The 27,522-nt window shown below is 37.4% G+C and overlaps 1 protein-coding gene across 1 annotated transcript in view; it reads left to right on the top strand.

Annotated features, from left to right (window-relative positions):
• The first annotated feature begins 3,389 nt into the window (after positions 1–3,389).
• RAB3C (RAB3C, member RAS oncogene family) overlaps positions 3,390–27,522 on the top strand; it is a 225,066-nt gene continuing 200,933 nt past the window's right edge. Inside the window, exons 1-2 of the mRNA XM_045566587.1 lie at positions 3,390–3,536; positions 26,762–26,989. Coding sequence (XP_045422543.1) covers positions 3,513–3,536; positions 26,762–26,989 — 252 coding nt within the window. The 5' untranslated portion in view covers positions 3,390–3,512. The remainder of the gene's footprint in view (positions 3,537–26,761; positions 26,990–27,522) is intronic.

Below are 27,522 nucleotides of genomic sequence, written 5' to 3' on the forward strand. Positions count from 1 at the left end.
ATTCTGTGACATTCCCTATTGGCCCCTTTTTCTTTTATTAAATGTATTCTGCATTTTTAAATCTTTTAATATCAACTCCTAACTCCAGATTCATATGTAAGTGGAGAAGGCCTCCCTTTTCCCCTATTACCTCAATGAGAGCCATAATATTCTAATTTTTTGGTGACCCCTTGATTTTAAGACTTTGATTCCTGTTAAATTATAAAGATCCCCAGGAGTAGGTATTTTTAAAATAATTAGACATTAACATTTCACTACAGTTGCAAAGGGGAAAAAGCAGCAAGCTTTATCTTACAGTCCCTCTGATGTTTTGTGACAAACTACTAGCTGTCTTTCAAAACTTTTTCTTCTTTTCTCCCTTTATAACAGAATTCCTGATTTTCAGCTGGGTACATATCCACTCACAATAAAGACTACATTTCTTAGCCTCCCTTGTAACAGGTATGGTCATAGACTACGTTCTAGGCACTGGAATATAAAAGCAGTGGTTTACATAAAGGGATAGAGGAATGTACTTCTTCATCCTTTCCTCTTTCTTGCTCACTGGAATATAGATGAAAGATTTGGAACTACAGCAGCCATTTGGTGACTTTGGGAATGAAATTCATAGATAGTGGCCTGATTTCAAGCAAAGCTAAAGTAATCCTGCTCTGATTTTAGGGAGACAGTCAGCTTAGACTTCTGTTTGTTTAGCTGACTTCTGACTAGATTTGTTTCCTCCTTCTGTCCACTTAAATACTCAACTAAGACATTATGAACAGAATAGAATTAAGTTCCCCAAAATCTTTCACAGCTCTAGCTTTTTAAACTAAATTTTCATATGTTCTTCCACAAATAATATACTAAGACATCTGAGGACATATGTCATTTTAGTAAAATGTTAAGAAGGGATAAACTTTTCAAAGAACAGTGAATTTGTAAGTTAAATATTTATAATATTTAAATATGTTCTATATCAGACTCTGCATTCTGAGAATTTAAGAAAATGATGATAGCACAAAAATTACAGGAAGTTCTGTGGCAAGTCAGGCTTTAAGCTGTGCAAATATTATTAAATTTCAAACAATTTTATACGTTTAAGTGTCAGTATTATTTTGTTAGTATCTATCTTTAAAACAATTTATAAAGATATGAACCTTTAGGTACATCTAATTTAAAAAATTCCAGAACTCATAGTTTAATTAGCTGCTCATATGACACATATTGATATTGATTCCCTTTTACCTTTTGTTATTAGCTAATTTAAATGAAATTTCTCTATCACATGACTCTCAACGATGAGGTGAATGTTTTTAAACATATTTTCTTTCCTTTTTATTTTTTTGAGATAGAGGGTCTTGCTATGTTGCTCAGGCTGGTCTCACACTCCTGGGCTCAAGTGATCCTCTGGCCTCAGCCTGCTGAGTAGCTGCGTGCCACAGTGCCTGGCTTAAATGTATTTTCTGAATAATTATAAAAACTATTTACCCAGGTGATATCACATTACATTCTCACTAGTTGCAAGGTTAGAAGACAGATTGCAGATTTGTTAATTTAAAAAAATCTAAAATTAATTGGACACTATGAATATGGTAGCTTTCCAATACATAGCTGTTGCATTATTGAGTCCATATCATGAAATTTTTGAGGTTTGTATCTTTAAAAAAGTCTTATATATAAATTATTTTAAGGTAGTGTTTCTCAAATTATGGCAAAGGAATTACTTGCTTCAGAATTGCTGAGGTGTTTAAAATGCTAATTCCCAGACCTCTCATCAGATCTAGTGAATCAGAATCTCTACACATGGCTTGAGAACATGAATTTTAATCCCCGTCCCAAGCACATATTCAAGCACATTTAAGTTTCAGAACCTCCGTTCTACTGCTTTGTCTAATGCAATGAAATTTAAAGCTGATTCAAGTTATTCCTTCCATGCCAATATCACGATCATTCCTTTTGCACTCTGTCTCCAATGTAGTAATTTTGACTTCATGCCAAGGCAAGAAGGCTCATTGCTGGATGATCAACGTTTACTCTTAAGTGGCGAGAGCTGTCTACAGAAAGGTACAGAGGACATGTGTAGTCATACGTATTAGTCAACTGAGGGGAAAAGATCAGGGTAACAAAAGTACAGTTCCGAGATTTCAAAAACCATTTTTTGAACTAGTCTGGGAGGAGTACGATTGTAATGTAAGGAATGAGTCTGTATTAAAGAAAGGACAGGATAACTTAATAGAGGTCTCCCATCTCATTCTGTGACGGTGCTTCTGGGCTTCGGTGATGAATGTGTTCATTTTATGTGACTTGCTCTGGGTAAATAACCCAGTGTCCTATCAGCTCTGCAGCCCGCGGCCAGCGGCGGCCGTGTGTGCGCGCTCATGACGGTGGAAGGTGCCTGGGGGAGGGCCCAGGGAGGGGCGCCCAGCTCAATCGCGCCCCTGGCACTGCCTAAGAGATTCAGCCCTTTCTCTGCAGCTGCCACTTGAAGACTCCACGCTTCCCCCCTCCAGAGGGAAGAAGCCATCCATCTAAATCAGCTGTCCTCCCCACCTCCCTCGTTTTCCTTTCAGCCAGACGCCACCCATACCCCTTCCATTGTGTTGTGCCTTTTCAGTTGAGCCCCGCTTGCTGCGTAAGACCCCTAACCTCCTTTGTAGCTAGAGGACTTGAGAATTTCCGAACCTCGAGCTGCAATGGAGCTATACGGAAAGGTAAGCAGAAGGGAGTTCCTCGGCGTGCTCCGCGAGAAATCTCGCTTTCACGCACTTTGGTGTGTGTGTGTGTGTGTGTGTGTGTGTGTGTGTGTGTGTGCGCGCGCGCGCGCGCGCGCCCGCGCCTTCTCTGTGCAATTATGCGCATAAACCACTGCCCTTACGTGTGTGCCACTCACCGTCTGTCTCCCCTGCGTTTGTTGAATGAGATTGTCAAATCATCCCACTGCACCTATGGAAAATGTATAAACTTTCCCGAATCGGGATGGGGAGGGGTAGGGCAGACAGTCCCAGAACGCAGCTGTGGCTTCGTTTGTATTGGAAATTAGCACAAGGTAATGTGTTTCTTAACCAGGAAATCACGATCTGCTCCTGAAAGCGATAGTTAGCAAAGAAAAGTCTCCGGCTGAGATAAGCTGGGGTCACTCTCCTTTGCCCCTTGCAAGGAAAAGGGCAGGGGCGGCTGAGCGAGGTAACAGCCAGAAGCTTTTCGAAAAGAGAAGGGAGGCTCCGCGGCCGAGTCCGACTGGCGGAGCGAGCCTGTGTAAGCGCTTGTTTGCTTGCCGGGAGTTGTAGTTCACAGGTCGCCCGTTTGCCGGGAAGCCTTGCAGGACGAGACTACAACTCCCAGGAGCGCACGGGGCTCCCAGCCAGCACGCGTGTGCGGCGCCGGGAGAGGACAGCTCCGGTGCTGATGTTGGAGCCGGTTAGCGAACCCCAAGAGCGCAGAGTGTGCAGCGAGCAGCGCGCGGGGCTGTGCACGCTTGACCGGGCGCCTGGGCCAGCTCTGTCCTGTCCAGAGAGAAAGGACATTTGCCAACAATGAGACACGAAGCGCCCATGCAGGTGGGTCTGTAAAGAAAGAGTGGCCTCTGGAGCAATTGAAAGAGATGCTTTCCCCTCTCTCTGGGCACAAACTGTGCCCGACTTAAGGGAAGGTCTAGGCGGCCACCCGCGGAGATGCGACTCTGTGACTAGATCCTAGGGACGGAGTTGGTTCCTCTACGCTACGTGTGGCTGTGATTGGGGCTGTCTTGATGAATAGGATACGGGTATGCATGATCTTTCCGGGCTCTTTAGGGAGGCTAAGAGTGTCTGTCTAAAATGAGAACCCGAGCAAACAAAAGTCAAGGAACATGCAATCCCGTGTTGGCATTGATCTTCTCTCCTGGCTTTCGCGGTTTGTGATTCCGGGGCAAACTCACGGATTTAAGGCAGATCAGTCAGGGTTTGAGGTTGCCAGCTCTTTGCTGGGGTCGGGATAGAGCGAATTCCACTGGGTTAAGGGCGCATTAAGAAAGAGAAAGCCAATGTGAGGGTTCCCCACTCCCTTTTCTTCAATTAGTGTCCCAGTATCAGCAGAAAATAGCAAACACACTGGGACTTGGCTTATCCCAGAGCTATGCCAGTCATTTATCACTGTCCGCACAATCGATTTACTACGTTTCAGAGAACTACAAGCTTCCCTGTATTTGCCCGTTTGTTGTACGTTCCGATTCCCCATTTCAGTCACATTCTTAGGTTTGCTTTCTTCGAGAAACGCAAATGAGTTCTGTGCAAAAGTCCTCTGCCTAAGCATCTTCTCTTAAGTTTTGCGTTTGAGTAAAGATGAGTGGCGGTTTTCGTTTCTACGTACTAGTTAACGCTAAACACCAGCCTGTGTTCATTAACCTAGTAGTGATCCCATTGCGTAACAGACATTTTATGAATGGGGTTGAGAGGAGAAGAGAACACACCATTTGGAATGCGTTGTCTCTCTTGAGAACCCACCTCTGCTGCCAAACCCAACAATATAAATATTTGAAGTTAATTTGGGTGTAAACATTTTCCAACTGGTTTCTTCGTGAATCAAGGACTTTAAACATATGCTTTGATTCACTGTTAATTTATTTTATGGGTTATGCATATTATGTATACCTTGGCTAGACTGTTAATGAAACAGATCTATAGAACTTAATTGTTTGTTGAAGGATTACATAATGGGAGCCCTCAAATTACCTTATGAGTTATTGAAATTTTGATATGTTCCAGGGAACAGTGACCCCATTGTGTGTCTTGTAATACCTCAGTTTGTGACTTAGCTTTTCGTTATAGACCTGATCTGAAAAGAATCTGGACAGACAATAAAGGTACAGGCTACTGCAATCAAGATATATTGACCTTTGATAATTTTTCATTACTGGAGGCACTATCAGGAGCCAACTGGCTAAATTAACAATATTTGATTGTAAATAAACATTAACAGTAGACTTTAAAAGTAAATTGTCACACTTCACTATATATGTGTATATCAAAACATCATTTGTACACCTGTAATTTATACAATGAAAAATATTTCCGAAGTTAAAAAATAAATAATTAAAAAGTAAAGTAGATTGTTAGTATTTAAAGTCAACTCCATATATGCACTGATTCTGTCAAAATAAACTACTAAGAAATTAACCACATGGTATATTGATTTTTGTTTTTTTACAACATTTGCTTGGAATGTTCAGAAGTGTCATTAAAATATTACACAACTGTATGAAATTAATGCTTTAGGGAATATTTTAAATTATTTTGTGTGTTCACCAACTATGTAGTAGGCATTGTAATTCCCTCTTTCAGTCAGAACTTTAATGAAATATTAATATAAAAATCAGAGTGAAATTAAGTTGCTTATGGATGGAGTTATTTTTATATTAATGATATATTTTATTCATTGGACTAAATTTTTGAAATTTAAAAATTTAAATTTCCAAATGTTATTATGAATGACATGGACATGTTAAGAAATAAAAGACTATTTTTAGTATAATTTATTAAAGCACATACATTGATTCAGTCTAGCTAGTAAATTGTTGTTATGGTGACTCCCTTTCCATTAGTATCAGGTTTTTAAAAATATATAATGATAGGAAGAATAAAAACTATAAAGATGCTTTAAATTTTTTTTAAATGACAAGTAATGTCTCAGGACCAATACTTCTGAATCATAAATCACATTTTAGGTGACTTTGATATATGAAAATACAGCAAGATATATAGTTGACTTCTTTCATTTAAAGACTGAACCACATCATCATTTTAAATATATGCCCCAAATATTTTTAACTTAGGTTTCTAGAAGATGAGTCATAGGCAAAACCTCACTTTTTAGTTTCATTATCATAAAGGATTTTTTTTCTCTCCTTTTGAAAATGCTTAGTTCATTTGTTGTGAAACAAAATGAGCTTTTTAATTTATTTGCTGATTTTCTAATTTACTTACTATATTTTCTTTAATCAAAGAAGGCTTTTAGAAGATTATATAATGTCTTTTAAAAAGCATTTGTTGTATTTATATAAATAGCTGGGTGTTCTGTTCAAGGTAGTTGTCTTTGATATATGCATATTTTCTGAAGAATATGTCTCTCTGAATTGATATAAAATGAAGACTAACTGTTTCTATAGTGACTTCTAATATAATATACAATGCTAATCTCTGATGTCTATATTCCCTTTCTAATTAAATAACCAGGACTATTTGTTAAGTACTCCAAGTGATGAGCTTAGACTTTTAATGCAGGAGGTGGTCATTTGTGTCTTCTCATTCAGTGCATACATTGATCTTAAGGGCCACATGACATGAGGAAAAGCAGTTCTCGTGACTTGAGGACAGGACTGTGGTGAACGAATTGTCATTTGATTCAGGAACAAGATTGAAAAAAATCTGTTTATCTAGTGCCTTGTCTGTGCAAAGCATGTGACCTGCATTCAGGTCTCATATGTGTATGTGTGTATATGTATATAAAACAATTGTATATATACTTTTTATAAATATTTAATAAATATAAGTAACATTTAAAAATCCTAGAGGTCATCATTACCCCAATTACAGGCAAGGTAATGAGCTTATTAAGATTAAATAACTTTTCCAACATGGTAGAGTAAAAGTTCTATCAGATCACTCTGGCTAGAAAACCCCTATTCTTCCTTCTATTATTTTGGATTCCTCAAGAAGACATAAATGGGTGGTGTAAAGAGTGAAACCACTATTGATATAATTTGATTCATTCATTTGGTTTAGAAGAAAGAAAAATTGGCCTCATCCTCCTTTTATCAAATAAATTTGTGTAAACTAAACCAAATATTTCAAAAGAGCCAATGATTTTAAAAAATGGCTTGCTTTCTGTCTCGCAGATGTGTAATTTCTTGCAGGTTCACTTATTCTCTTACAGGACCAAAGTGGGATCCATTGTCTCTGACTAAATGCTTACTCTTCAATTTTGTCATCTACAAGCTTTCTGGGTCATCTCATAAATGCAAGTGTTCTGAGTATTTAGGAAACTTCAAAGAAAAATATCTACCCAAAACAAAGCATGAAGCAGAGTGTCAGAAAAGATTGTTTGGCTAAAGATAAGGAGGATTGAAGAAAGAATATAGATGTAGACTGAAGATGAAATTGAGGTGAAAACCACTAGACAAATATTAAAAATAGTCATGATGTATATAAAACCAAATTATGAAGAATTAAAGTATGTATATATATATATACACATACATATGTATATCACTGTTTTATTTGGCTGTAGAAAGTACATGGCATCCTTGCATTTCATTATTGTTTAATGTTTTTCATTAATTGCTTAATTTTTAGCCCTATCCATCTTTAGTGATCATCTTCTATAGGAGAAATGGAAATTTAGCCATCATCCTTTATAAAAACAGAGAAAATGCCTAGCTGATTTTGGAGAAATGAGAAATTCTTCCCTACTTTATTTGGGCTAATTCCTCAAGTATCCACTTCTCTTCTGTAGAAAGAAGTGGAGGATAGGAGGAGGAATTAATCTATAGTAAAAATTAACGTTTTTGTTGTAAAAATGGTTTTCCATTTCTACTGTTTTCAGTCTGAGAAGTTGTGGATTTATCACATGGTGTAACCACAATTTTTCACTGCCATTCTAAGCTTGCATTGGAACTTACTCCTTTCCTCACCATCATATTCCAAGAAGGAAATATATTTTTATGCTGAGGAATAGGTTTTCTTGGGACTACTCTTACACACTCAAGTCACTGAGTACCAACAGCTGGTCCACTTCAAAAAATGTTTTTATATAGATTAAAGGTTGTCCAACCGTTTTTTTAAATTTGGTACAGAGATTCTGGAGTAACCATCTTAGTAGGACAGTCTATTAATTAGGATACTATAACCTGTGAAGATTAAGTCTCTGAGAGTTATTTGGAATTCTATAGGTCTTTAGCATTTTTCACTTGTTAGTTTACACTTTTTTTTAGATAATATTTATATATGTTGAAATGTACAAATCTTAAGTAAACAACTTGATGAATTTTGGCAAATGGATAGATCTGTGTACCACTATAAAGATATAGAACATTTCCAATCACACCTGACGGTTCTTTCATAGTTTTTTCCAGTTGCTCTACTTACACAATAAACTTTTTATTTTGTCTCACCATAAAATAGTCCTGTTTTTTCCAGAACTTCATATAGTTCTACATAACATACAGTATGAACATACTGTGGAACATACATTCCAGACCCTTTTGAGTCTGGCTTATGTTGTTTAGCATAATATGTATTAGATTCATCCATGTTGTTGCATGTATCAATAATTCATTCTATTTTGTTGCCAAATATCATACTGCTGTATCAATCTACTATACTTTTAAAATCTATTCTGCTGTCAATGGACTTTGAGGTAATTTCTAGTTTGGGGCTATTATGAATAAGGCTCTAAATATTTTCCTATTGGCCTTTTTTATAACAATACGTTTTCACTTCTCTTTAGTAAATACCTAAAAGTAGAATTGCTGAGATAAAGGATACATGTATATTTAACTTTATAAGAAAGAGTCAAAACTTTTGCTAAAGTGGTAGTACTATTTTTACTATTTTACATTCTCAGCAGCAATGTGTTAGTGTTCTAGTGTCTCCACATCTTTAGCAACTTATGGTGTCAATTGTCTTTTTAATTTTGTTCACTTTAATGGATGTTTTGTGGTATTTCATTGCATTTTAATTTGCATTTTCCTAATGATGAGTGGTGTTGAGTACATTTCTCATGTGCTTATTGGCCATTTATATATCTTCCCTTGCGAAGTGCCTATTCTAGACTTTTGTCCATTTGAAGGGCTTGTTTTTATTGTTTAGTTGCAGGAGATCTTTAATCTTCAAATTAGTCCTTCATCTCCTATATATACACAAATATACAATTTTCTCTCAGTTTGTGGCTCGTTCTATTCATATTCTACATAGTGTCTTTTGTTGAGAAACTTTTGGATGTTGATAAAATCTAGGTTAATTAATTGTAGGTGGGATCTTTGTCTGGACTCTGTATTTCTTTAATCTGTTTGTCTCGACTCTGTGTCCTGAGACCTTGCTACACTTATTTGTTATTTCTAGATGATTTTTTTTTGGATCCTTTAGAAATTTCCACATAAACAGTCATATCATTTGTAAGTAGAGATAATTTACTTCTTCCTTTCCAATAACCCCCTTGTTTTCCATGCCTTATTGCACAGAATAGAATATCCAGTACAATGTCAAACAGAAGTGATGACAGCAGACATCCTTATCTTGTTCCTAATCTTAGGAGAAAAGCCTTCAGACTTTCACCATTAAGTGTGAGGTTAGCTGTAAAGTTTTGTCATTTTGGTTTTTGTTTTGGTATAGATGTCCTTTATTATATTGAGGACATTTCTTTTGATCCCTAGTTTGCTGAGAGTATTTTTTTAAACATAAACGTGTATTGAATTTTATCAAGTGCTTTTTCTACATCTATTGATGTGATTATGTGATTTACCTGCTTTATTCTGTTAGATTACATGGATTGATTTTTTTGGTTAATTTGGTGTGTTCCTTAAATAAACCCTAGTTGGTCATGATGTATTATTGTCCTTTCTACATATTGCTAGATTCAGTTTGATTATGTATTTTGTTAAGTATTTTTGCATTTAAGTTCATGATGGATATTGGCAGTGATTTTTCTCTTAATGCCTTTATGAGGTTATAATATTGGAGTGATGCTTATAAATCAAGTTGAGAACTATTCTTTTTCCCTCAGATTTCTGAATGATTTTGTTGTGTAACATTGGTGTATTTTGGTTTGTAAAGTATGTAATAGAGTTCATCAATGAATTAATTAGAACCTGAAATTTTCTTTGAGGTATTTTTTTATAAAAAATTTAATTTCTTTGATAAACTATTGTCTCTATCATCTATCTATCTATCTATCTATCTATCTATCTATCTATCATCTCCTTTTAGTATATTGTAGTAACCAGAAGAGCCCCCCAAAAGGTCTTCATGGCCTTAACCTGGAGCTTGTTAATAAGTTACATTACATATCAAAAAAAGACTTAGTAGATGTAATTAATATTATGAAATATAAAGTAGGGAGATTATTCTGGGCCCAATCTAATCCCTTAAAAGCAGAGAACTTTTTCTGGTTGGAGTCAAAGAGATGTGGCTGAAAGAGAAGCTAGAGTTTCAAAACATGAAAAGGCTTGTTGGATTGAGAATGAAGAAGGCTGTGTCAAGGAAGCAGGGATCTCAGTACTACAACCACAAGCAACTGAATTATGCCAACAACTTGAATGAGTCTGGAAGTGCAATCTTTCTTAGAGCCTCCAGATAAAAACCCCACTCAGCCAGCACATTGATTGTGGCCATGTAAGGCCTGAGCAGAGTAAACAAAGGACCCAGTTGAGTCCAGACTTCCAGCTCAATAAGTAATAAGTGGGTGTGATTTTAAACATGCATTGTAGCATCAATAGAAAACTGATATACATATATAAAATTTTATGTTTTATTATGAGTCAGTTTTTATAAATAATGTTTTCCACCTATTTTTCCAATTTATTAACATAAAATTATTCAAAATATTTTTATTATTCTTTTAATTTCTCTAGGATCTATAATTATATTCCCCCTTTCATTCTTATTACTAATAATTTGAGTTTTTTCCCTGTGTCTCTTGAAATCCTACTAGATATTTATCAATATTATGAACACCAACTTTTATCTTTGTTAACTTTTCTGTTGTTTGTTTTTTATTTTATTGATTTCAGCTAGTTTTTAAAAATGTAATTGTGTTTCTTATGCTTATTTTAGTAGAACATTTACTTCTTAAGGTAGAAATTCAGATCATTAATTTTAAATATTTCTTTTCTTCCAATAGATATAAGCATTTAAAATGATAATTTTTCCTCTAAGTACTGCTTTAGCTGACTCACATAAGTTTCTGAATGTAGTATTTGCATTATATTTTATTTCAAACTACTCATTTTTTGTGATTTTTTTAAATCCATGGGTTTAAAAGTATTTTTAATTTCCAAATACTTGTGCATTTTCCAATATTTTATTGATATCAATGTCAAGTTAAATTCTATTGCTTCTCGAGAAAGAATATACTCTTTGAGATTTTAATCTGTTGAAATTTTTTAGACTTGTTTTTAGACCAGCATGTTTTCTAACATGACTATTCCATGTATAGTTCTGTGTGCTGCAGTTGTGCAATGTAGTGGTCTATAAATATCAGTTAAGTTATGGTATTATGTAGTGTTACTAAGGTTTTCTATATCCTCTTATTGATTTTTGGCCTATTTATTATGTCAATTACTGAGAAAGAGCTTTTTAAATTTACAACTGTGCTTATTAATTTGCCTATTTCTCCTTTTAGTTCTTTCCGTTTTTTTCCCCATATACTTTAAGACTCTGTTATTAAGAGCACACATATTTGTAAATGTGTCTTCCTGATTATTTTTCCTTTTTGTTATTATAAAATGTTCCACTTTTCTCTAGCATACTTCTTGTCTCAAGGTTTATTTAGTCTGGTAATAATACGGACACTCTTGCTTTCTTAATGGTATTCTCATGGTATATATATTTTTTCATACTTTTCCTTTCAAATTATATGTGTCTTTATATTTAAAGTGTGAATCTTGTGGTCAGTATACAGTTGAGCCTTGTATTGTTTTCCAGTTGGAAAATTGCTGCCTTTTAATTGGAATTTTGGTCCATTTTCATATAATGCAATTATCAATATGGTTGGATTTAAATCTGCTATTTCATTTGTTTTATATTTATTCTACCTGTTTTCTCTTCCTCTGTTTCTTCTTTCCTGCTTTCTTTTTGCTTAATTAAATATTCTATCTGGTGTCATTTTTCTTCAGCCTAAACAATTTCCTTTAGCATTTCCTGTAGTACAGATCTGCTGGCAACACATTCAGTTTTTATCTGATGATGCTTTTTATATTGCCTTCATTTTTAAATGAGAGTTTTGCTGCATATGACATTTTTTGTTGACTTTTTCCAGTACTTTAAATGTGCTGTTTCACTGTCTGCTGACCTCTATTATGATGTGAGGTCAGCTGTTCTTCATATTATTGTGCTCTTGTACGTAATATGTCATTTTCTCTTCTGTTTTCTAGATTTTCTAACTTTGAATTTGAATAGTTTGACTACAATAGGCCTAGATGTAGTTTTCTTTATATTTAGCAGCTTGGGAGGCTGAATGAGCTTCTCAGATATGTAAGTTTATATTTTTCACCAAATTTGAAAAAATATTTAGCCATTATATCTTCAAATATTTTTCCATCCTATTATTCCCTTCTTATTCCTTCTGTGATGCCAATTACATGTATGTTGGAGTTCTGATAGTGCTCTATGAGTAACTGTGGCTCTGTTCATTTTTCTTTGTTTTTTCTGTTTGTCAGATTCTATGGTTTCTATTGATTTATCATCAAGTTCATGAATCTTTCTTTTGCCATCTCTACAGTCTTTTGTTAAACCCATCCAAGAATTGTTCATTTTAGTTATTGTACTTTTCCTTTTAGGCTCAATATTGGCTCTTTTTACACTAGAAACATGTTGCTAAGTGAAGATATATATTACCTCTTGGGATGAGATATTTGAGTATTTGGAAGAGTTTAATAGGACTTATTTATAGTATTATGTGGAAACGAAGAAAGCATAGTAATCATTTGACCTTTTGATATAAAAGGTGATATAGAAATGTAAATAATAATATTAGTGCTTTGATTATTCCTTGTAGATTTTGGGGAAAATATTTATGCTTGTATTTTAATTTTTATCATTTAATTATATTTCTATTGATCATTATTTCTGTGACACTATACTTTTTCTTTGTGTTTTTCAAATAAAATTGTGGCCTTCAGTGTACTTTTAAAATTTAAACAAAGTGAAAAATTGTAAAAATAAAATAATATTAACAGTTACTTTCTTTTGCCAATTTACATATTCCTTAACAGCTTCAACTCTGCAAAAATAAAATGCCTTTTTTATCACCAACATGGTTCACATTGATTTGAAGTGTCATGTTAGTTCTGTTGAGGTCTTGAAGTATTTTTCCATTCACTAAACAATGAAGCCAATGGGGTGAATGTTCTAGGTCCTCAGGCCACTAGTGAATGTTGAAAAGGAAAGGTCAGTAGTTACCTGATGCACTCACCAGCAAGCTGATTGGATTGGGTACAGTATTAGGAACTTAGGTCTAGCAACTTTAAAAAACGTCACATTCTTTGTCTACTCAGCCTTCTATCAGAAAAACCTGGAAACCTAGCCATTTAGCTCCCACACTCTCAATTTTTTTTATGTCTGGAAACTCAAATCATAATCTAATCTAAAGAGATGAGGCCATAAGCTTCTCATCATTTGTCTGATGCCTTTAGATTAACTGTAGTCCATCAAAGATCAGTGGGTGTGACTCATTAGCCACCCACTGGCTCAGGTGCTAGAGAAACTCACAAGCCATCACTGATGAATAATTCTGCTCTAATGGCCATAGCTCAAGGAGCCTTAAAGAACTTGAAGAAAGGATGTGTTAAGTACTAACTGGCAAATTATAACTCTCATGTGACATTCATCCATGGTGTTAGCAATAAATGATGGTTTTTTTTAGAATGTTTGATTCACTGAACACCTGTCTGAGTGGCAGGACTGATGAAAAGGGCTAACAGAAACATAGCACACCTGTGGATGTGAACGTTCTTTTGTAAATGTGCATGGGTAGGTTTGTTCTTTGTAGTAAATAATAGTAGCAGTAGCTTTTGAATGAAAAGCAGGGATGATTATAACTAGAAAATTGACTCTGTAAGTCATTCTAATTGGTAGAAAAATACAGTCTGGAAACACAAATACGTAGACTGCGAAGATAACAAGTTCCTCATCAATGGTCCAGATATTCCCTTTGTCTCATAAGTGCATGGACAACGGGTAATTGTTCCTACACATGACCTACCCTGATGAATGGAATAAGGGTAGAGGGATATCAAGATCTGGAAGAAATATTTATAGCAAATCTATGGAGGCATTTTTTAAGGGCTCACTTTTAAAAAATAATTTAATATTTTAAAAATATTTAATGTTTTAAGAGATGTTTAATGAGAAAAATTTATTGAGAAATAAATATATCAATATTAAAATTTAGGTTTTTGCCCCCCAGTGGGAATGTTTAGAGTATTTTACCAGACGTTTTTAAGAGAGATTTTCCTTATACCACATAGTACTAGGTATGTCTATTCTGTTTATTTTTTATTTTCTTCCCAGGAAGAGATATTCTTATAAGAGATAGTCATCATTTTGTGGTCTCGATTTGGACACCATCCTGCTTTAGCTGTGGTGCTTTCTAATGGAGTGAGGGGAAGTAAAGGCCAATTGTGTATTATTTCAAAAAAATGACCAGTGGAGAAGGTCAAGGCCACCTTCTTCAGAATTAAGCAGAGCAGGGTTGTGTACGCTCTGAGAACACGATTACTCTTTCTTCTACATTGTACCTCCTCACAGTCTCATAGGGTGCTTGCAGTGAGTCATCGCCAGTCCCCACAAGGTTCTTGCTCTCACTAGGGCAGAGATAAATGATGAAACACATTTCTCAGAATTCAGCTTGTCTAGACAGGCTGGGCATTGTTGGGTGTAGACCCTTGTGGACACGAGTCATTATGATGGTGAGATCTGTTGCACAGCCCCACCAGCAGGGGTGTCTGGTGAAGACAGCAGCTGGTGGAGAGCTCTAGGATCATATTTCCATGTCCCCAGGGATTTCAGCCTAAATGTCAGATACTCAGTCTCTTCTTACATACATCCCTGAGGCTTTGACAATGAACACCTGCCCTGGCTTCCATATGGATGTTTGTGAATCCAATGATTTCCAAACATGACTGATCAAAAGTACCATATGAGGTGCTATAAAAATGACATATTCCTGGCTCCACTCTGAATATTCTAATTCTACAGAATTTGAGTGAAATTCCCATGTCTGGGAATCTTGGATCTACTGTACCCTATAAGGATTTAGCTTTGTATTCCTGAATAAAAGTGTATCCAACTAGAGAGAAAAGGTATTTGAAAACATGATATCTGGTACCTTTTGCTGCCAAGAAATGATGAGAAAGCTTATGTATATTTTATTATATCCACGAGAAAACATTTGTAAGATTCTTTAAATTGTGTTGCTAAAAGAGAGGCCCTTTTATTTTTATATATTGACATCTGCATGTAAAGAGTGTGCTTATCAAAAATGTTTGGTGATTTTTTATATTTTAAACTTAATTTTGTTTTATCAAAGTTGTGTATGGAATATGGTTGCTTGGCTATTGGGAGGGATGTAAAGCTTAGACTTTCAGTCATTTCTCCTGTTGGCTCACCCAGCTGTAATAGGTTGACCAACCACCTAGCTTTATGGTATTAGCACTTAAAATCCTGCCATGTGCCATGAAATTTCTCAGTCTCAGGCAAACCAGAACAGTTGGTAACCCTAGCCATACCCCATAATCAAGACACCTGGTGTCTCCAATTCAAGGCCATTCCAGGTCCTGCCAGGTAAGTGTTCTGAAGTGGGCTTCCGCAACAGGCTTGAGATTCTGCTTTCTCCAGTCTGTTCACTTCCAGATCCCAAACTTTTGTTGACCTCTCTTTTCTACTGTTGTCTCCTATCTACTTCTCTTTGTCTATGAGGATTTCTGATTTTGTGAAAACCCTTTATTATTATTTTAGAGGGGTTCGGGAAAAGGATGGAGATCACCATCACATATGTAAGATTATATATATATATATACATACATATATATCTTAATGATTTCTAATTTTGAAATAATGATATTGTGGACTTTGGCCATTTGCCAATTCAGTATTAGAGGTTAGATTAAACGTTACTCAATAAACACTCCGAGGCCATGGGAAAGGACAGTTTCTCCAGAGTAACTCCCTTTCTTATCCTTTTCTCAGCATGCATTACTTGGATTCTGCCTCTTATTAGTCCAGATATGAAACTCAACTTCCTCCCAATTTCTACAAAATTTCACCCACACTCAAGGATGTAATGAATTTAGTAGGTTTTTAGAAGTTACTGGGGGGTGGCTGGTGGTACAGCACAGATCCCATCAGAGGGAATATGGCCGTTGACCATGCTCTCCTCTGCACAGCCTCTCTGGGTCACAGAATACTTCTATCTGCACACTGATCCCTTAGTTCTTAGCTTCTACTCCAAGTAGTATATTGATTAATACTCTTTGTTCCATGTCATAATATTTGAAATTAGGGAAGAAATTTTAGGTGTTTATTTCAGTAATTATGAAAGTGTATAGAGTGGAAGTGTTGAATGTCAAAATCTCTTGCCCTGTGAAATTAGGAAATGAGAGGAAGCATATTGTATAAAACTGACCATCTCCATTTCAGAGAATTGCATTGGTAGATGTTGGGGAAGAAAGTGAATGGCTCATGTATCATTTCAGTACAACAAGGGGAATGTCAAAGATAATAATGGAAGCTTCTATTGAGTATTTAATACATACCAAAGATTTTACTTTGGTAACCTCACTATTTCTATACATAGATAAGGCAACTACAGCTTATAATAGGTTAAAAACAAAACAAAACAAAAAAGTCTTGTTCAACTTTACACAAGTAGCAAGTGGCAAGTAGCAGACCTGGAATTTCTTCTCAGGCAGCCTGACTATAGAACGTGTACTCTATTCCCACATCCACATCACACCAAGGATGTGGAACACTCTTTTTCACAGATGCACCTGCATGCATGTAATTTCAGAACTGCCAGAGAACAGGTGGAGTAGTATTTTTCTAGCTCTCTTCACACTGTGATTTATAAGACCTGGATTTCCAGTAGCTGGGTGATCACTGGCATCCCAGAACAGCACTAAAGAACTTCTGGTTTCAGCAGCTGTGAGTACGGGCAGGAGCTGCTGGGTCTAGGGTCCAAATCACGACAGCTGTCAAGATTGCATTGTTAGAGACCAAGGGATCTCCCAGCCGCTGTGGTTCCCTTCCCGGCAGACCTGGTCACGGTCTGGGTGTGCGCTTTACCCTGCTGCTGCCTGGCCCTAGTGCAGTGTCTCCCCTCTGCGAACCCTCTGGAATCAGACCAGTAGTGGACTATTGTATGGACTGAGAGGAGAGCACTGGTCTTTGATGGTAATAGGAACAGTTTTCACGTGGTTTGATAAACTTCATTTCCTTTTTCTTGACACTGTAGCAGTAAATATCTACAGATTTCAAAGTAGAGTCAAAAAACTCAAAGTAGAGTCAAAAATATATATGTATACATATATATTTTAGTTCGGATTTTATTTATATATAATCATATATAATTATATACATAAAATCAAGTTGAGGTCATATTTCTCTGACAAAGGAATAAATGCTTTTTAGAAGCAAAGAGAAGTGCTCTTACCTCCTCCAATATTCTGATGGAAGTTTCAGAATTGTTAGTTTGGTGAAGGGCAGAATGAACTCACTGAGCCTGCATGTCCCTAGATCTTGAAGAACACGTTTGATCCAGGTAATGAAGGGTCAGTACCCAGGCTGAGAGAAATCAAGATAACCTCCTGAAAAACAAGAACCATTCCATTTTAGCTTTCTCTCAAATTCCCTTAATTTCTTCTTTAGAATAAGGATGGTGACTTTCAGTTATGCATGTAAGGAGCTTAGAAGTTGTCACTCCATTTTCACACACAAAAAAGGTGAACAAACTGAAAATCAATGACTCTTATTAAGTCTAGCAGAGAAGTAAGGTCACAAGGCAAACCACTGCCCCTCAAAATTGGAGAGACAGGCAGATACAGAGAATCACAGCTTATCAGAGCAGAAACTTCTGTGGGAGTCATTACTGGGGCAGGAAAACCTAAACTATAATTGATGAATTGCTAGAAGTCCCAGGGGGACCAGTCTGAGAGAGGAAAGTTCCAGGGGTTCCCAGTCCTAGAGGGGGCCCTTCACACATTTGTAAATTTTACTTTCAGGAGCTCTATCAGGTTCTCAGAGTGAAAATCAGAGAAAAAATGTCCTCTTGCTTCCAGCAGGGGGAGGGGAAAAGTATCCATTTTGAAATATACCAGAGCATTTTGTTCCTCTAAAACAGGGGTACTAATAGTTAGACCTCCTAGGGACAGTGAAAAGATTAGGTGTCATAATACATACAAAGCACATATGACAGAGCATGTAAGAGTTGTGCTGCTGTTATTATTAATATTTAACCATTTTCCTGTACATGAGTCAAAAGTTACCCACATCCACTAAAGAAGCTATGTAAAAGAGGGAGATTCAGAAAAAGGTAAAAGGAGAACTGTAAGAATTAGTTTGAGGAATACCTTTAAAATGTAAAGCGATTTGCACCTTGAGAGCATTACCATAATTTGGCACACCATCCATCTGCCTTCTCCTGTGAGTTCCATGCAATAGTTATTCATTGCCTGCTAAAATCAAGGAAAGAGACAAAGATTTCTGAATGCTGCTCTACTTTTCCCAAGGCCTTTCCTTAAGAGCCAGGGTTAGAGTTTAAATCTTCCAGTGCTTTGGCCACTTCCCATTCCCTGGACAGCATCCTCTCAGCTCGATGGTGAATTATCAACAGTGACAAGAGGAGAGTAGTGTCTTATTGCTTCTCAACTGGCTACTGCCAGAGCAAACAGTAGCAGACACTTGGAGAAATTGCTGGCAGGAGATTGCAAAGAGCATCACAGTTCCCATCCATCCTGAGAGACAAACAGGGAGGCAGGCACACCTGTGCACAGAAGAGGACTTTCACCAGGACAGACAGCCTCGGCTCCAGATGACAGATATTTGGCTATCCTAACTTTTAATATTTTCTTTCTTGGCTTTAAAATTTTAGATTACTTTGGAGCTCTCAGAAATAATTGTTTTTGCTTTTCTTTTCTTTTTCCCCAAGTGACAATTGATTTGAAACTACTTTATATATCTCTGCACTTACAATACATATGTCCCATCCTTACTTTCACCCCTCTAGTTTCAAAGAAGAATTGCATTTCTTTTTTTTTTTTTTTTCTGGATAATTTAACGTTGTTCCTCCTCCCACTGGCCCTCAGGCTATTATTAGTAGTAATAGTAGGAACATAGCAACTTTAAAGTGAGTTTTTGTTTTTCTCACCAGTTCCCCAAAATGGCTTAGTATAGATTCTTAGATGCCCGAGTAATCCCTGAAAATAATTTGTTTTCCCCATTTAGTATGAAAAACAAATGTCAGCAATTCTGATGTAGTCTGTGGTTGCATGTCATTTCATGTAATCTGTTTGGTCTCTGGTCAGTAAGACTTCTGGGAAAATTAGAATTGATATTAAAATGGTACATCAATTAAATCCATGATCAGTTCACCAGGTGTTGAACCAAGGCTCCCTTAGAACCACAGCACAGTGGTTTTCCAAGGCAGCAGCTCCCAAAGGTGAAAGATTTGCTTCAGACATTCTGAATTCCTTAATGACATATTGTGAAGGTCTCATCCATAGATTTATATATTCAACAGGTTAAAAAGTTAATTGTTTATTTGTCTACAAACTGATCACCACTTCAATCAAGGTGTTAGGTGAATATATAAAATGCCTACTGATGAAATTTAGGAATGATACAAATCTGAAAAGTGTAACTAATATTTTTGATAAAGAGACAAAATTATCAGATAAGAATTGAATTGTAAATCAAAACAAACAGAAGGGAATTTAATAGGGTACATATGAAGGTTGACACACAAAAAAATTGCCATGTATAGAATAAGAATGAAGAGACCTGTGTTCATAACAGTGAATGAGAGGAAAAGCAGTGAGCATTTTAGGGGACTTTACTGTTAAGTGTGATAGGGTATAATAGTCTCATTCTACTTCCCACTGACCAGATGACTACCTGGAATGTTGTGACTAATTATGACATCTACACATGGGACTTTGACAATCTGAAGAAGTGTCAGTTTTAACCTAGCAGGATATGTGGGATTTTTCAGACATGTCCTGTGTGAGGAGAGGAGCTAAATCAGTTAGGATCCTTCAAGCAAGAGTAGAAAAGCCTATGGAGCCATGGTGGGTTCCTTCAGATACGTGAAGTTCTCTCCCACAAGAGAGGAATCGACCCTCTTTAAATTCAGAAAGCAGGATGTAGAACACATGGGCAGAGGCTGCAGGAAGGTGGATTTTTAACTCAAGTCTACGAAAGAACTTTATAAAAATTGGAGTTGAGCAATGAAACAGGCTGCTCAACAGCATAACGAATATCCTGTCTTTCAGTGTGAAGGGCGAGGCTAGGACACCATCCTGAGATGCTGGATGCCGTGAAAGGGACTCTTTGGATGGGTAGAAACTTGCACTGCTTTGAAGATTCTTTCCAACTCTATGATTCTTTCTTTTTTGAAATTCAAGATTAATACCATTGGAAGAGTTACTTTTATATATCTTTTATGGAACCCAACTTGCTCTTTGGGAAGTTACTTCATGACTGTGTTTTCAAATTTCAGCTTTATTTCTCCATGAAAATCTTGAGAATGTTCATGTGATTTAGTATTTAGAGATGTCAGTAAATTTGCATAGTGCCTGTCTGTAAGCCCCTTTGACATGCACATGCTGTCAGACTGCTTCATTTTTGGCCTCCAGCAAGATTAGGCCTGTCTCTTTCTCCATCCTCTGAGCCAAGACTTATTTCATTATTCTGAAGTTTTATAAAACACACGTACATTCCCAATGCACATTTTTGGGGGCTCTTTGTGATTCTTATTAGAGATATAAATCAGGAAATAGTAAAAACAATAAACAAACAAAAAGATCCCAAAAAGCAACAGTCTTAAAGAATAAGTTTGTTAGTAAATACTGCCGGTTAATCCTTCCAAGGCTCTTCTTGGAGTAGAATTGCACTGGGGACACATAACCACCAGCTCCACCTCCCTTGTCTTAGACACCCTCTTCTTTGCCCATCACCTTTTTCACTGCCAACACAACAAGGTAAATTAGCCCTTGAAATTGAAGATATTGCCACCTCATTATGGTTTTCTCCATCTAAATCCCTATGATTACATTTTAAAAGCCTATATGTTAGTGATGTCTATATAATTGACCTGCTGTATCCATGGATTCTGCATGTGTGGATTCAACCAATTGTGGATCAAAAATATTTATTTAAAAAATTGCATATGTACTGAACATGTACAGATTTTTTTTTCTTGTCATCATTTCCTAGAAAATGTAGTAAAACAACTATTTACATAGCATTTACATTGTATTAGTTATTATAAGTAATCTTTAGATAAATTAAGGTATATGGGAGGATGTACATAGGTTATATGCAAATACTATGCCAATTTATATCAAGGACTTGAACATCCTTGGATTTTGGTATCAATGGGAGGTCCTGGAACCAATCCCTCATGGGTAATGAGGGATGGCTGTATTTCTTCAAGTTTTGGAATCAACCTAATTTCAGAATAGGACCTGAGATTGATAGTCTTCATCACGTAAGTTTTTTGAGACAACCTAGAGATCCACAAGACTCAGTTGGAATACCACTTGAGGGTTATTGGGTGCAACAGATGGTAGGCTATCAGGCCAAGTAAATGAACAGCTCTAGGAAATGTATAGTGTGTCTTTTATGGCGGTGGCTTAGCTGGACATGTTTACCAAACCCCAGAACCCAGGCTGGTTCATATGAAAAATGGTAGAAGGATCTTCTTAATGAAGGCCATTTCCAGGCCTGTTTCAATGTTGTAGCTGATAGGAGAAGAGTATTAATTGGTGAAAGAGCAATACCTGCATAAAAGCACTGCCAAACAAAATGGTTACTTGGTTTTCTGGGGCATCAGAAGTTATCAGATATCTTTAACTTCTATGTATTTATATAGCTTTAAGGATTTCTCTTGGAGTTGATTTCTAGTTTTAATCCACTGTGGTCTGAGAAGGTACTTGATATGATTTCTAATTTTAAAAAATTTAATGGAGACTTGTTTTGTGGCCTAACATAGGGTCTATCTTGGAAAATAGTCCTTGTGTTTAAGGGAAGAATGTACATTCTGCATATTTTGGGTAGAGCATTCTGTGAATGTCTTTTAGTTCTATTTGTTCTAGAGTCCAATTTAATTCTAGTGTTTCTTTTTTGATTTTCTGCCTTAATGATCTGTCTAGTGCTGTCAGTGGAATGTTGAAGTCCCCACTCTTTTTGTATTGTCTCTCTCTTTTCTTAGGCCCAGTAGTATTTGTTTTGTGAATCTGGGAGCTCTTCTTGTTGAATTGATCCCTTTGTCATTATGTAGTGACCTTGTGTTTTTTTTACTGTTGTTGATTTAAAGTCTATCTTATCTGATATAAGAATAGCTACTCCTGCTTGCTTTGGTTTACATTTGCATGGGATATTTTTTCTACCATTTAACCTTGAGTCTATAAAAATCTTTACAAGTTATGTGTGTCTCTTAAAAGCAGTGGATATTGCACTGTTTTTTTTATCCATTCTGCCAAATTTATATTTTTTAAGTGGGGCATTTAGACCATTTACATTCAAAGTTAATATTGATATGTGAGATACTGTTCCAGTCATCGTGTTGACTGTTACCTAGTTATTTTGTTTTCTCATTGTGTTGCTGTTTGATAAGCCCTGTGAATTTTATACTTTCAACTGTTTTTATAGTGGCATGTAGCAGCCTTTCATTTTGATGTTTAGAACTCATTTGAGCATTTCTTGTAGGGCTGGTATAGTGGTGACAAAGTCCCTTAGCATTTGCTTTAAGGAACTTTATTTATACTTCATTTATGAAACTTAGTTTTGCGGGATGCAACATTCTTGGCTGACAGTTTTCTGTTTAAGAAAGCTAAAAACAGAACCTCAGTCCCATCTGGCTTGCAAGGTTTCTGCTGAGAAGTCTGCCATTAGTCTGATAGGATTTCCTTTGTAAGTTATTCGATACTTTTGTCTCACTGCTCTTAGGATTTTTTCCTTTACATTGACTTTAAATAATCTGATGACTTATGTGCCTTGGTGAAGCCCTTTTTGTAATAAATCTTCCATAAGTTCATTGAGCTTCTTGTATCTGGATGTCTAAATATCTAGGAAGTCTAGGGACATTTTCCTCAATTATTCTCTCAAATAGATTTTCTTTTGCTTTTTCTTCTTCTCCGTCAGAGATTTTGTTCATTTCTTTTAATTTTTTTGTTTAGTCTTGTCTGCCTGGATATATTCAAAAGCCTTGTCTTCAAGCTCTGAAATTCTTCTTCTGGTTGGTCTAGTCTATTGTTAAAACTTTCCACTATATTTCCACTACATTTTATAATTCCCTAAATTGGTCTTTCATTTCCAGAAGTTCTGTTATGTTTTATTTTAAATACCTATCTCTTTAGTGAATTTTAATTTATGTCCTCATTATTATTTTTTGTTTGTTTCATTGTGTTAGTTTTTAACTTTCTTGGATCCCATTGAGCTTACCTACAATCCATGTTTTGAATTCTTTATCTGTCATTTCAAAAATTTTCCTTTTCATCTACATCCATTGCTGGAGAGCTAGTGTGATCCTCTGGGGGTATTGAAACGGTCTGGTTTTTTTTCATACTGCAGAGTTCTTATGCCAATAGTTCCTTCTCATCTGGAGATGGTCCTGCTTTTTATGTTTGAATTTACTTTTGTTTGGTTAGGACTTTATTATTCTTTTGTTATTTTATTTTATTTTCCCCCTTTGAGGGTGTGAGTATATTGTATGTTGTGTTTGGTTGTTTGGATTTGATTTTGAGTGCTTTCAGGGGGCCAAGGTCTCTGTATGAGTTGCTTGGTTGCCTTTGGGTGATGGCTTTCTCAGAGGCTGATTGTGGTAGAGATGTACTGCTTACATAGGAGCCTCGCTACCTTCTGGAGTATTGGAATTATGGAGGTCTCAGGAAGCTTATCTCATTCTCCAGCATTATGCCCTTCTGACCGCAGGTATTTAAGTTGGGTTGTGTTTTTCAATCTCCAGGGCCAGTAGGTGGCACTTTGGAGTAAGAGCCAGCTATAGCAGAATCCAGCAGGTAGGTGTTTAAACTTTGTTTACAGTGAGGGTTCTCTGTTGTCTCAGGTGATGGAATGGTCTGTGGCAGGAAAACAGTCTACTTCCCTATTATGCCCCTGTCCTGAGGCTCCTGACTCCCAGTTCATCAAACCCTTTCATCTATCTCCAGGCCAGGGTGTCTCTGAGAGCTGCAGAAAATGCCTTTCCTGCAGCTCTCTGCCTACATAGTTTTGGAGTAGAACTTCTTTCCTCAACCCAAAACAGATAGCTTTGTAACTCGCCTGTTCTCCTCTGTGGGGAACACTGCTTCTCTGTGTAGAGAGACAGAGGTGCACTTCCTTTTGGCAAGTGCAGCTGAGTACTCATTGTGGTGTTGCTCACAATTTGGGTCTGCTGGACCTCAGATCTCTGCGAGCATGTTCAGGTGCCAGAGATGGCAGACTAGGTTAGGTAATCCCTAGGCCCCAGGCCCTTGGACAGCATGCTTGAGTCCTAGGGGGACCAGACTAAGACCGGCTGCTGAACTTGTCCTCAGGCCTCCCTGGGTTCAGGCACTGGCTGGAGAGAGAGGGGTGGGGTGATCTGGTCCAGAAGAATGCTCAGGTAGGGGAAGGACTGATGTATTGCCAACCTGCCACTGGGCAGGGTGAGCCCCTCTCATGGGATTAGCAAAGGCAGGCAGCTGTGGGGCCCGCAGGCTGCTCACACCTCCCTCCCTCTGCAGTGCCAGAGGCCTCTGTCCTTCAGGGTCACAAAAGTGCCCGGATCCCCAGCTCCCTCCTTGGCCTTGCAGCACGGGTGGCTCAGACCATTGGGAACTGAACTCCCAGAATGGTTGCAGGCTGCAACTAGAATGCTCAGGCAGGGAAGAGGAAGTTGTGTCACAGACTTGCCTCCCGGGAGGGCAGGTTCCTCTCAGTAGAGGCAGGCAGCTAGGGGTGCAGCTCACCTTGCTTTCCCTCAGCAGTGGCAGCACTGAAGGCATGCAAAAAAACCTACCAAAGTGCCTGCCCCTCCTTCCCACTCCCTCAGTGGCCCTGTTGTTGTGGTGGCAGCCACATAGGTGGTATCCCCAGAGCAGAACAGAGACCTCGGGGACTGGGCTCTCTGAATCCCTCAGGGCTCAAAAGCCTGTGGAGCTCACTCTCGAGCAATGCTTCTGCATTCTCTCTAGGAAGCTCCTTGCTTTAGTCTGGAGGTTTGCAAGGGCCTAGGGGGTTCCCCCGTAGCTAGGATTTTAAAAGTCCCTGGCAGGAGTGCAGAAATCCAAGAATCTCTCACTCAGGCTTTCCCCACATCAGGGACCTTCTCTTGTCCTCCTACCGGTCCCAGCCAAGCATGGTGTCTGGCTTTGCACGTCTCTGCTTTTCCAATCTGTGTCACTTCTCTCGTGGATTTCTCTATTCCCTCTTAGACTATTATTCAAAGCACGAATATCTACTCACTAATTTTGATCCCTCTCTGTGGGAGAGGTACGCACTAGTTGCATCTTGAACCAAGTGTTCTAAATGTAAATTTAAATAGCCATATGTGACTGGTAGCTTTTGGACAGCACTTATTGGACAGCACAATTGCTGAAGACTTTATAGCATCAGAAAAAGTACCAAGTAAATTCACTAACCCATGGGATCCAACATTCTAAACACCTCCTTTCTATAATGGGCCAAATGGTACTTAGAAGTAAAGCAGCATCACTTTTGATAGATGTTAAGATGGTCATCAAAAAAGATGAGAAAAAAATCAACATCCACCTAAAACATTTATAATTAATAATAGGGTTTATTCTCTATTCTATGCTAGGTTATTTATGTATCTGCTTTATAGATATATCATCTATTATTTTCACAAGCATTCCAAGTTAGATTTTTTTTTCCATTTCACGTAAGACAAACCAATTTGACATAACAAACCCAAGGTCACACAGCCAGTAAGTAGTGGCGCTAGATTCTGAACCCAGGGAGAGTTCTTCCCTGATGCATCTCTCAATGAACCTTTCCCACACAGTCCTCCAGAGCACTGTGCGTGTTTCCCTAGTTATCACTGGGAGATGGGGCAGGACCAAGAACATGAACCCTGGCACCACACTGCCTGATTTGAATCCTGCCTGCCTCTACTACTTACCACCTATACAAATTTGAGGAAGTTATTTAATATCTCTGGGCCTCGATTTCCTCATTTTAAGGTGAAAATCATAAACATACCCATTTCATCAGATTAGATTAAATAAGTTAAAGATGCCTGGCACACTGTTTGAACTATCTGTATTTGCCATCATCATTATTTCTAATTTGAAAGGCACTGCCATTTATGTTAGGGTGTTGATTTGATATGTTAATAAATGAAATAGGGACATACTTTGGGTATGCTTCCCTGGAACATAAGAGAGACTCTAATAACTCAGATAATTCAGGAAGAAACACCCTGCTGTTCAGCCACTTTGGTGTCTCCATCACTAGGATTACAAAGTTTCAGAGCCTATGAGCCCTGGCCAATTCCTCCGATCTTTGCTTTTCATGTTACCCTTATAGACCTCTCCTTTGGTGTCTTTGATTGGTTCTGAATGCTGAGCAGTGACAAGCACCAGCACAGCTGGAAAGGGCTGTAAGATTCGCTGTTCTGTCTTCCAGCAGGGAATTATTGCCATGGATACCAATATCAGAGGAAGACTGGGAACACTCTTCACTTGCCTCCTGAGCATCTGACAGCTGTTTCTGGCAAGGCCAATGATGAGTGTGCTACTGGCTTTATATGAGATGAGAGACTGATCTGCACCTCTTTTGTTTTGTTTTGTTTTGTTTTGTTTTTTGTTTTACTACAGATGGCCTCTGCCCAAGACGCCAGGTATGGCCAGAAAGACTCCTCTGATCAGAATTTCGACTACATGTTCAAATTGCTCATCATCGGCAATAGCAGTGTGGGGAAAACATCTTTTCTGTTCCGTTATGCAGATGACTCCTTTACATCTGCATTTGTCAGCACAGTTGGGATTGACTTCAAAGTAAAAACTGTATTCAAAAATGAAAAAAGAATCAAGCTTCAGATTTGGGTAAGTGGCTTTGAACTGGCAGTGTTCTTCAGTCCAGGGTAGTGAACATGTAAGTGTGTAAGGGAAAACTTTCTGCCTTGCTCTGTCCCCATGGGGTTCACAAGCCTCAGTTTCCAGCTTCTTTGCTGCAGAACATTAGGTTCCAAAGATAGTGGGAGCGATACCTCTTTAAGACGTGGAGACTGAATTACTATGTCTTGTTGTCAAGTTATGCTTTTTAAGAGTCTTCAGAAGAAAAAAAAATCCAACCTCTGTCTCTTTGGTGGTGGAAGAAACACTCCATGAGATGTCTGGCTCTGCCTTCTGTGATCTGTGACCTGGAGCAATTCTGTGAATCTTTCTATGCCACTTTTTTATAATCTATAAAATAGGCAAAGAAGATCTGGCCTTTCGGGTTACAAGAAGTAACCTGCCCTAGGCATTTTAAAAAAGAAGGTGAACAACCAAATATAGGGAAAGCTTAGGTTTAGACCCTTCAAAAAGCCCCAGATATAACTTTGAACATACTCTATTTATAATTTGCAGATTTTGTA

The sequence above is a fragment of the Lemur catta genome, chromosome 12 (assembly GCF_020740605.2).
Source record: "Lemur catta isolate mLemCat1 chromosome 12, mLemCat1.pri, whole genome shotgun sequence".
In the NCBI taxonomy this organism is placed as follows: Eukaryota; Metazoa; Chordata; class Mammalia; order Primates; family Lemuridae; genus Lemur; species Lemur catta.